Source organism: Carassius gibelio, chromosome B25 (genome assembly GCF_023724105.1).
Source record: "Carassius gibelio isolate Cgi1373 ecotype wild population from Czech Republic chromosome B25, carGib1.2-hapl.c, whole genome shotgun sequence".
Taxonomy (NCBI): domain Eukaryota; kingdom Metazoa; phylum Chordata; class Actinopteri; order Cypriniformes; family Cyprinidae; genus Carassius; species Carassius gibelio.
Window position 1 is genome coordinate 10,299,000 of NC_068420.1, and position 11,871 is coordinate 10,310,870.

At 38.2% G+C, this 11,871-nt stretch overlaps 1 protein-coding gene across 2 annotated transcripts; it reads right to left on the bottom strand.

The window, feature by feature from the left end:
* Positions 1 to 392: 392 nt before the first annotated feature.
* exoc3l1 (exocyst complex component 3-like 1) lies at positions 393 to 7,774 on the bottom strand. 2 transcript variants are annotated; one of them, XM_052596894.1, is made up of 13 exons: positions 7,463 to 7,774; positions 5,734 to 5,909; positions 5,410 to 5,625; positions 4,591 to 5,003; positions 4,167 to 4,456; positions 3,972 to 4,089; positions 3,737 to 3,862; positions 3,553 to 3,653; positions 3,349 to 3,465; positions 2,936 to 3,206; positions 2,661 to 2,816; positions 1,182 to 1,315; positions 393 to 1,052 (listed from the first exon to the last, which is right to left on the bottom strand). In XM_052596894.1, the coding sequence occupies exons 2-13, from the start codon at positions 5,834 to 5,836 to the stop codon at positions 866 to 868; spliced, it is 2,232 nt and encodes a 743-aa protein (XP_052452854.1). In that variant the 5' UTR covers positions 5,837 to 5,909; positions 7,463 to 7,774; the 3' UTR covers positions 393 to 865. The 2 variants fall into 2 exon arrangements, with proteins under 2 accessions (XP_052452854.1, XP_052452853.1); XM_052596893.1 differs by having other exon boundaries at positions 5,410 to 5,629; positions 7,463 to 7,773.
* Positions 7,775 to 11,871: the final 4,097 nt, after the last annotated feature.

Below are 11,871 nucleotides of genomic sequence, written 5' to 3' on the forward strand. Positions count from 1 at the left end.
ACAGGTAGCCTATTTATAATAACCTGAATATTTGATTCATTATTTTTTAGTTGATGGTGTTGATGGCCTATTGATTGAGTGAAACCAAATTGGTGAATACCTCTAAACATAGAGAATAATACCTTGGTATTATTATATTAATACCTTTTTTTGTAATATTCCTAATTTTTATAGTCTTGTTTTATTAAATGTACAGATATACTGGTCCAATATTAGCCTTAATAAAACTACTATGGCTGAAATAATATGTCAAATAATGTGTCATGGTACAGTGGATGTACAATTGTATATTATTGTACAGTTTTATGTACTATATTATTCACATTATTGTTTGTTAGTGATATACCCTTGTATTAATGATTTTTTATGAATTGATGAATCAGTTTTAGATATTTGTTCTTAATATGCATTGCTTTATTGACCAATAGTCAACCATAATATACATAGTGAACCACAATATACAAGTTTTAAAGCAATTGATTGAATGGCTTTGAGAATGCTATGTTTGGTAACACTAACTTTTCTATACATTTACATTGAAAAAATGATCACCCACAAATATTTAAAAATACAATGAGCCAAAATGTGCACTACTTTCTCTTGTTTCTACCTTACATGTTGGAGAACTCACAAGATTTTTCTTTTTATTAATTTCTTGAATGTACATTTTGTTTATGCACTTTCATTTGTAAGAAAGCATCTGGTGAGATCGTAAATGTAAATATTATTTGGGCACAGTATAATTTCAGACAAGACAGATCAGATAACAAGTAGGCTAGTCTTACTGAATACTGATGAATTAATAATGAATTTCCCGTTCATTATGCCGGATATAATTCAGTACTGTTATTTCTCTGAGTGCTTCTCAAGTGCATTTTGCAGTAGGCAGACAAAATTGTATGCGGGAAGAGGGCACAAGGATTTCTGTGAATATAGGGCGGTATCCTTGTGGTAAAGGTGGGGCACTCTGTTCCAGAAAATCTAGTACTGACTTCCGCACGTCTTTGGGTACATCTCCTCTTACATCCATCAGGACAGAGACATGCTCCTCACTGAAAAGACACACTTTATAAGTCTCTTGACATAGATTAAACTATGATTACATAGATAACATAGATTAAACTAATTTATTACTAATGCATTTTGAAGATATTCAGGGTATACTTGGTTTGAAATCTCACCTTATATCAGGGTACTTGTTTACTAATACAGAAATCTCCAGTATTAGCATGTTTGGGTCTTTCAAATTGATTATGTCAGCCAGTGCAGTTATCAAAGCTGTGGGATTCACCTCATCAATGGTCCCATCAGTCTCCTTTAAATGTAAAAATGGCATTACATGAGTGAAATTCTGAGAGTAATTTCATTTCCACAAATGTATATAGACTTGTTCTTGTGTTGTTCCTAGAGGTTTGCTACCTGACGTCCTGACCCAAGTCCTATAAGATACATTACATTAACATTTACATTTAATCATTTAGCAGACGCTTCTATCCAAAGTGACTTACAAATAAGAGCAATAGAAGCAATCAGACCAACAAGAGAATAACAGCAGTATACAAGTGTTATGACAAGTCTCAGTTAGTCTAGTACAGAACACATAGCTAGGTTGTTTTTTTTTTTGTTTTTTTTTTTTACATAAGAATATGATAAGTGCATAAGAATATGACAAGAAAATAAAAGGTAAGTGCTAGTATTAGTTGGTTAAGTGCTGGCGAAAAAGATGAGTCTTTAGATGTTTTTTGGAAATGAGTAAAGACTCAAATTGAGATTGGGTTGAGACTGGGATTGACATTGGGAGATCAATTAAATGCTGCTATTGTGCAAGTCAGTTTCTCATGAATAACTTTAGTTCAGGTTTGAAATTAATGAATAATTTGATTATTATTTGTTAATGTTTTTAATTTAACTCATTCTAAGCATTTGTTTATTTAGACAAAGCTGAATCTGTATATATGGGTGTACTTGCCAGAAGACTTGCTCCTAAACCACATAAAAATTCTCCCCAAAATTAAAGGGGTCATATGATGCGATTTCAAGTTTTCCTTTCTCTTTAGAATGTTAGAAGCTGTTCATGAATAGATAAGATCCCCAGAGTTGCAAAGACTAAAGTCTCAAACACGAGATATTCTTTATAAAAGTTAAGACTCCTCCATGCCTACCTAAAATGCCTTGTTCAAACATGCCCACATGTCTACGTCACAATGTGGGAAGATTTGCATAACGTCGCCCAAATGCATACGCAAAGAAAGAAGGCGTAGCGTTGAATCTCGCTGTTGCCAACGGCACCATGTTGTGGAGACGCTTTTTCATTGTGAAAGCGAAAATACTTTGTTTGAACTTCCAAAAGAGGACACAACTAGAAATCAGTGGTTAAGTTGTATTGACAACACTGTTCCAGAACAGTTCATGCATAAAAATTCCGTCACACACTTGAGTTATTCAGCCAATCACAATCTAATGGATAGCTGGCCAATCAGAGCACATCTCACTTTTCAGGATGATGAGCTTTGTAAAAAAATGACACGTTTCAGAAAGGTAGGCCATAGAGGAGAAACAATAATGTACAGCATGTGGAAAATAATGTGTTTTTTGAAACTTAAACCACATAAACACATTTCATTACACCAAATACCCCTTTATAGTAAATGTGTTTTCACCATGCTTTGAAGGTGGTCCCTCAGCAGCTGAGCATCCTGTGTCATTCGCTGGGCCAATTGGTTTCGCTCATCACTATTTCTGCAGACCAATCTCTTCTGCATCAGTGTACGGACATACTCAACAACAGTTAGCCACTGACATTCCTCCTTTAGCCTCTGTAGATAATGGAGATCACATGATGCAAAAGCATTTTGGGTATAATTTATATTATAATATATTCATTCATTTGATTGTTTGGTCGATATTGTTTCTAATTCCTGGTGTAAACACTAACCTGGCGACAAGGTTGCCGCACCTTGTTGTAAAATTCACAGTGACGTTCTAAAACCCCACACATATTTTGGGTTACTTCTCCCTGGGCCAGCCAGTTACGAGACAGGAGCTCCTGTAGATGAGGTTGCAACTCAAACAAGAGATGGTCCATGACTAAGCGACACGCTTTTCTCACAGCACGGTCCAGGGCAGCCAGAGGTCCAAGTGAAATGCGAGAATACCGGTTTGAAGGGTAGGAGCACAACTGCTGCTGCAGGCTCTCTGTGGAGGTTCTAGATGGCCATTTTTAAATCAGAGAATTACTGCTTACAAGTACCTCCAACGCACACAAAACAATTTAAAACACAGGCATTTTCAAACAAACATCACATAAATACAGACATACTGTAAAAAGATACGTGTACACCATCTCACTTGAGGATGATGCAGTTGTTGATGCAGGCCAGGAGATAATGTAGGTAGAACTTGTTACTGTTTATGGCTGAATCCCTGCGATGCTCCTTCCCAAATACTATGATTGCATCTCGAAATCTGTTTAGACGTAGTGAGAGGAAAGTATAAAACGTTGGATATAATCAATAAGAGTTTTGATTTCCTGGTATTGCTAAACATACACACCGGCTGAGGAGGTTCTCCATCTCATAAAGCCCCATTTGGATTGTCTGGTCCCGAAGAGCTTCACTTATCATCAAAGCCACCCGTGCATTTTCTTCTAGCATCTAACAATACAGACACCAGAGCAGTTCATATGTATATCAGTGCCAAAACTTTGCTTATTTTAGTTTAGCCATTGCTTTATTACCTGAGCAATGATGGTGGGAAGGCTGGTGTGATAGCAGCCTTCATGATCAATGTCTGGTTCCTGATCCCTCTGCCAGTCTGTCAGCTCCACCTCTAGAGCCTTGTGCATCCACTCTGAGACACTCTTCTACAAACAATCACAGTACAATTACTCAAGAACTTGTGGCCTGTTAATTCCGACAAGATAATGTAAATGTTACAAAATTTAGAGGCTAAAACTCTTCATTGGGTCTTACCCGAACTTTTTGGACGTATTTGTTCTGCAGCTGCTCGAGACCTTCCTGCGATATGAGAGGTCCCATGTCCTCAATGTCTAGCTCAGCTACAAGGGCTGGCTCACCCATCATCTCTGAGCTTAAAGAATAAGTTCTCGTGTAGGGTTTTCTGATTACCCACAGACCAAATTCGATTTAAGCATAATCTTTACTTACCTGTTGTATATGTGCAGAACCCAGTTTAGAACAGCGAAGATTTCCCCACCCTCTAGCTCCCATCCACTAACCAGTCCAAGATGGTTCTGCAAGAACTGGTGGCAGAATCGCAGATAAGTCCTTGTTAGACGGTAGTGAGATGGAACACATTGTTCGAGAAAATTCCGCACTGTTGAAAGGTCTCCCTTAATGCAGTGCTGGAGAGCAGACAAGTGACTTGCAAGCCCTGGTCCTCGTGTGTGCAAGTACGACACACTACGGAAACGTGCTGACACTGCCTCCTCCATCACCTGACCAAATAGTAGAACAGGTACATAATAAGTGAATTTAAAAAAAGACTTTTGACACTTAAAATTTAGTTTAGTCATCTTACAAAAAATTTCCCCAGTACTTCTACCAACAGGAAACTTGCTTATCATCAGACCTTGAAGAAGCGGTCCCTCCAGCAACGTGGTCTCCCAGGGGGCATGGGCATGTTCTGTCCCGATGTTGACCTCCGCTCCTCCAGAAACATCTGATCTAGTGCTTCCTCACGCTCCACTATCCGTACAGCTGACACAAAAAGCGTGGGGTTCTGACAGGCAAGTGACAACCCACTCCCCACCACTGCCCAGAGCTCCTTGGCAAGGGCATCCACCAAGCGTCCAACGCCTGAGAAATAATTCCGCACTAACTCCTCATCCTCAGAGTTTAACCCCGTTCCAGGCGATCCCCTGGGTCCCTGAAGCTGTAGCAGTACCTCATCCTGCCAGTGTTCTAGTTCCATTAGTCGAGCATGAGCTTCCAATAGTCTCCGAGACTCCACTAGTCTCTCGGTCTCTAGCACCATACTCCGCACTGACATGAAAGAGATGACATAGCAAATGATAGCCCCAATGTACATACATAGAGTGTAATCTTGCATCACTTTGGCTAACCTCAGTACATAAGTGTTTGATAGATTTGTGTTACGGTTTAGCTAGCTAGCTGTAAACATGTCCACCTTAATAGCAATTTTGTTACTCAGCAAGGTTCTTGCTCTGCCTTGCAAGTAGGCCTAATGTAATTGGAGTCCAAGATATCTGTCCAACAGAATTTAGCTCTATCATCAATTAAAAAAACCAAAACTGATTCAAGGTAATCAAGGTCAAATGTTCAGGCATGTATGTTGAGACTAAAGTTGGAGCTAAACTTCTAAGGATGTTGGGCTCCAAGACAAGGACTGGACACCCCTGTGCACTGAAAAGGATGGGGAATCACTAACCTTTATAGAGACGTGGTAGGTTACTAACTGCAGCAAGGAGCTGGCGGTGAGAGACAGAAATCTCCCGAAGAGTCTCCAGTGTAGTTACTTCTTCAGAATTTTTCCTGGACTCCAAGTCAGCCTTGTGCAAGTCATGAGACACTTCTCTCAGCTCAGCTCGTGCCTCTCGCAATTGGCCAAGACCCCAGTCGACACCTTCCAGGTAGGACTGTACAACTGACTTGAGAAAAATACAAGTGAGCAGATGACTTTTCTTGCAGACATTGCTGGGCAAAAACTTTTTAGAGGCATTTTAATTGATGTGAAATAATGACCTTTACTTACCTTTAACCTTGAATAAATCGATGCAGTTCGTTGACTCTCCCTTTTCCTGTATTGTCCAAGTCTCTCCAGATGCTCTGGACGACAAAAGACACCTGAGGCCCATTTCAGCGCAGCACCCCGAGCCAAACACTCGGCTCTCTCCAGTTCTGGCCACACCTCGACTGGGACAATGGCATCTGTCAGTCAAAATGCAGAAAAAATATGTAGCCCATATTCTACTGAGCCAAATGAGATAAGCCAACAGCATAGAAAAATCCAATGAATTGTGCAACTGTTCAGTGGCAATGTTAAATTAAGTTATTGCTGAATGTGTTAAATAATGCCTCCTTGTTTGAGAATGAGAGAGTTTTTTCTGACTTGCACAGTGAATGACTTTAACAGTGAAAGTCTTCACTTTTCCTGGTGTTCCTGAGACAGAGATTATTTAAACCAGCAAAAGACTAAATCTTAAAATTTTGACAGTAGTAAAGTCTTAAACTCAGCAGACGGATCTCTTCTCCAAATAATGACTCAGTGATGTCCTGACCGAACTGAAGTCTGAAGTTTCAAAATTTCCATTTCATATTCCCCAATCCCTTGGGTGTTCAAGAACTGAAACACCCACGGGAAAGTATGTAAGATTACAATTACTCAGAAAACAGCTTCAGGGCAGAAACTGCATGGTTTTACCCCCTCCTTGAGAGTTCATAATGCAGAGACCAAGAATAAGTGCTTGCCTGAATATCTTTTATTCTTTTCGAAAGGTAATCGAAAATAAAAAATAAATAGAACATAGGACTTAGTACTTAAATTTTTTTTTTATGAACAACCCATAAAGTGCTTCAAATTGTCATCTATTCATCCATGGTGATGCAGTATTGAATAAAATATAAAAATGGTATTTGATTTTTATATATTTTTCTTTACAAGCGTTAATATAAGGAAAATATTCTTAGCATCTGCGAAAATGAGGGACCGAAAAGTTGATGAACATTGTTGTGAGACTGATTCAATTATGTCATTAAGTTGTGTTGCTGTGCTGTCATTAAATTTGCCACAGTAACAGTGACTTCTCTAATTGGTGGTTCTTTCTTCAGGATTGTGGGTAGTGTAGTACTTCACTGGGAATCCAGCCAAAACCACAACGATTTATGGCTTGCAGAAGAACCATATACCATCAAATAAAGTCTGCTTGTTGTAGGTATGTCCTAAAAGTTTTATAAATTAAAGTATTTTTTTTATTTTATTTTTACCTACAGATCTTGCTAATGTATATATCTTTTTATATATATTTTTGCATGATATTAGCTTCTTGAAACCCTGTGTTTGAGATAATTCCCTTATTGGATGGCATTTTTGCACAGCACTGTGTTGTATTTTGTATATGTTACATACATATGCAATTACAACAAGGCCTTGCTGTTAATTTCCTGTCATGCTGAAATGCATGCGTTTGACCAAATTTAAAATCCTTCCACCCGTAGTAGTTATATATATATATATATATATATATATATATATATATATATATATATATATATATATATATATATATATATATATACACACACACAAGATGGGTTTAGAGGGGCATTTATGTAGCAATCCCCTGGCAGAAACATGTATGCCTATTCTTTTTAGCTTACGTAAATATACATAGATTTTTCTACCGGAGCAATATTATGACATTATAAACAAACGTTTCCCAGATGCCTCTCCTCATTGAAAACAAACAAAAAAGGATGTGTACCTTCATGATTGTCTTGGCCATTCTTATCTCCGTCTGACATTTAGGCTTGTTGTTCCACCGTCCACCGTTCCGCCACTAAGAGACTGCCCTGCCCAGAGGGCCTGCTCAGTGTTGCCAGATAGAGCAATCAGCAGAGACAGAGAGAGTAACGAGGGAGACGAAGAGAGAGGGTACATACCCACTTCACCGCCAGTCTTCCTCTCTCATACTCCCAGACACATCCTCTGCTCAGAGGCCGGCAGGAAGGGAAGGGAGGAAGGGAGAGAGCACAAGAGGGACGGAGGGAAAGCGGGCACTCCGCCCTCTAAATGATCCAGATGGTGAGCGGTGAGTGTGGGGGTGGCCTTCATGTGCAACAGTGCCTCTCTGTGTCTGAGGTAGTTATAATTCAATGTTTAAGAGGAAGTGCTTGGGATAATCGAACAAAGATTTTATGCGGCTGTGACAGAGTCATAGGCAATTATTTGTATTGTTCCAGAAAAGTTCTTACTAATGTCCTGTGATCGCTCACAGCTGCTGGTTGCAGAGCAAACATGAGAGGAACCTAAGTTCAGAGGCCCCTTAATGAATGTGTTTATTTGTATAAGTGTTGTGGCATGTGACCTACCCCATGACTGTTTACATCTGTCTCTGGTCTCTGCCAAACATGCTCTACAAACATGACTAAATGAATTCGTAGTAACACACAACTGTATGTTGAAATGGATTCTGATGTAAGTTTATACATAAATAGACTATTATTATTCAGCTCTCTGGAATACTTTATTCTCATTGGTCAGTTGCAGTAGCCCACATTTATCATGTCTCACATTTTACTCCTTCATCTCGTTGTCTTTTATTGTAATTCCGATAAATATTCAGTGTCCATTTATTAGTTTATTTGGTTTTCTGCTGTAAATAACGTACAATTAGTTGTTCTATATTGCTAAACAACCCCCTTAAGAAAGTTATTTGTTGTTTTTTTGCAATGATGACCAACAGACTATACATTATGCATTACATTCATTTTCATCTAGCTGATTCAGATGCTTCTGTGGTTATTTACAGTTTGCAAAACTTCTATGGCAAAATTTGAAGGCTTTGTCTTTTAGTGTTTGTCCTTAGCAGCAGTATATGCTAAAAATAGCTTGTGACTAGACTTTGTTTTCTTTGCAGAGCACCATAATAACCAGAGGATCGTGACAGGCTAACAGTGCTTTTCCACTTAGGCTAATAGTTCCCTATGGACTGAAATGTTGGTTGATGTAGCTTTCTCGTTGAAGGGTGGATATGCATCCTTTATAACTACAGAGCAAATGTATATAGGAACTGCAAAAGGGTGATCTCCTCCAATTTCTCTATAACTTTTCCACCCCCTTTATTTATTGATGTTTTATCACTTGAGGGATATGCAACTGTGTATTTTTGGCCACCCTCCCTGTCACCACCTTAAATGAAACACCACCCAACCGATCGAAGGGAACAGGAAGTCTATTTCAGAAGTAGTCATCCAAACACAAGGAGGACTTCCTGTCTGACATTCCTGACCTGGGCTGACTTCCTGCTTCTCCTCAGCTCTCCCAGACATGGATGGACAAATGTACACTTAATGACATTTTCTGAGTTTAATTAAGGATAAAATGTAATTGTTTCAAAGTCAAAGGGAAGTTTAAGAGATTTTCAGCCATGTGAAAATGAGGGATCTCGTGCATGTGAAAACGTGTCTTTAAAGAACAATTCACAAATGTCCAATGCAATTCCAAGTGCTTCCAAGCAGATGCTCCACATTCCAGCTTTTTAAAATTTGTGCTGTGGTCAGGGTTTGGGTGGTGGCCATGGTTAGGATTATGTCTAAAGATGAGGTTATAGTAGTTTTTGGAGAGCATTTTAGAATATTCCAGATGTAATGACATTTTGTCTTAAGATTTGGCAAACAAAGGCTTAATCTATCCATTATAGTCTAGATGTTATGAAAAGAAGTGATTCTTAAAAATGCATTGCAAACTTTGCTATGCTCTTCCTTTTACAAGTTTTTTTTTAAGTTTCAATATATGGTAAAACAATTTAAAGATATAAAACTTGTTTGCATCAAGCACAAGTAATTCATCCATGTGCACTCAAAACTCAACTCAATCTTATCTCTTCATCCTTTTATTTGATTGCTTTTATGTTGAGGGGAAAATCTTTGATTTATAGGCCATACTCCAAACAAGTGACAAAAGGTTTTAGAGTTACTCCATCTGGCTACCCTCTGAATAAAAGATTGTGTAAGTAAAAGATTTTCTTAAACATCACTTTTGACATAACACAGTTGTTCTTGATGTGGAGTACACTTTTTTATGATCCTAAGTACTTATTTACACTTGCAGACATCTACATTAAAGTAAAAAGCAATAGATCTTATTAAATTTTTTGATAAGTGCTATTACACATCGGGACACTGGGGTTTGGGGTTATGTAAAAGATGAGCTTGCATTTAACTAATTTTAGAAGGAAATCTAGTTGGCTAAGCCTATAAAAGCAGAATAATTCTTAAAACATATTTCATTTACTATTCTAGATTGTCATAGATGACATAAGCTTGTTTGAATTATTCAGTCCTGTGGTTGACACCCAAAACTATGTAGGTTCCTATGAGCAAACATCTGCTTTTCTCTGCAGTAAACAAGTAAAGCCTGGGCTTTGATTGGTCCATTTAAAGTTGGGGAACACATTCGACTGCCAACAGCAAGCATTGCCATATTTTAATGTCATTCAAGGGTGTTAGAATGAGCAGGAGATTAGATGGGGGCCCCTAATTATTTTGGCTTTAGTTCTGGATTAACCCTCTGTTCTGTCGACTTCAATTCACACTCGCCGTTTGATGAAATGTGAATTGACATAAATTCCGCAGCTCACTTTCAATCCGATTATGCAGTTAAATCACCGGAGCTCGAACCCAAGCAAGAGACTCTGGCGGGTCCCTATTCTCCCGCTCCTCCGAAGCCCTGACAGCTCCTCCCCAAAACACAGGGACCCACGCTACCTCCTCACAGGACCCACGCTAAACTCTTAACCCCACATGAATAGGGCCTATTCAGCGAGGTAACGCTCAAGCACAACCTAAATATTGTTTTTATGAGCAGCAAATAGGTGGCACCTCCGAAATAATACTCGTTTCTTAAATTCCCAGCGTTCCTGGTCTTTTCTAGGGAGGAATAGCGCCTTGTTACAATGACCAGTCTTGTGTTGTTGGCCACATTGGAACAAGAGGAACACAAGAAACCGACATACCATTGTAGACGTTTAAATGCATAGCGTTAATTCGCCTCAGGTTGCGGAACACCATCAGTTTTAAAACGGTGCAATAGAGTTGAAATGACATGGTGTTCAGCGTTTTTCTCAAGGGAACAGTTTTGTTTTGGCCGCGCGAGAGAGATTATTCGCTTACAAGCAATCTGAATAGCGCGTTCACGCAATTTAAATCTTAATATTTATGATCCAATTAAAGCATGTCTACCAAGTTTCTACAAATGTTCGCTTTATATTCATGTTTGTCTCAGTCTGTTTTATAAAACAAACATTTAATCATGAATATGAAGAACTTTTATCAGGATTAGCATATATGACTCTTTTTCTCATTTTCCTTGACGTTTTTTTTTTTTTTTTTAACTTTTTTAAAAACTCTTTGAACTTATCTGAACTTTACAAATAAACAATTAAAACCAATTATAAATTATTGTAATTGAAAAATTATTGAAAGTGTTTCCCCCCTAAATAAGGCTGCAAGGATTGGAAAATCCGCATTCCCGTCGAATCTTAAAATAATAACACTACTTGTACTTATTTTGTGCGCAGTCCATGGTACCTCTAGAATGAAATCAAGTGTCCTTTGGTCTCCAGCAGAGGGCGATGTCAGCGCGGATCCCGCAGAGAAAGTCTTTTGAATTCATAATTCTTAAGCCGTCTATTCTAAGACTATTTAAATGGGTTTCCAATGAATTCACAATGCATTTTCACAGTAATTACGATCACATGGATCTGAATAATAAATAATTCATTCTCACACAGCCACATTAAATGTGTTTTTTTTTTTTCTTTCCTAGCTTGTAATGATCTATTATGGTACAATTAAAAGTGCTATTTTGGATACTCTTAAAGAAAGATGTGATCTGGTTGGCAATCTGCTCAGTAATTTGCCTTAACTTTTTAAACATATTTTGGTTTGGTTCTGGTCATGGTTCTGTCAATGTGAATGAAATTGCAGTTAATATTGTGATTTTACTTGAGTTTTATTGCCTTAAACTGACTAGCTCACAGGATATTCACAGCCAGCTGGTCCTGAGAATTGCAGATCCAGACAGAGACATTTGAATGTGTTTGGGGGATTCAGACATATGAAAAAAAAAAAGATAAATCAGTTTAGTTTCCATTTTTTCTGGCCAAATTGT

Coding starts and splice junctions, on each gene's coding strand:
- exoc3l1 (XM_052596893.1), bottom strand. CDS start 7,502: ATGTCAGACGGAGATAAGAATGGCCAAGACAATCATGAAG. Junction 5,630..5,733: donor CGATTTATTCAAGGTTAAAG/GTAAGTAAAGGT, acceptor ATTTTTCTCAAG/TCAGTTGTACAGTCCTACCT. Junction 1,316..2,660: donor GGGACCACCTTCAAAGCATG/GTGAAAACACAT, acceptor TTACATTTAAAG/GAGACTGATGGGACCATTGA.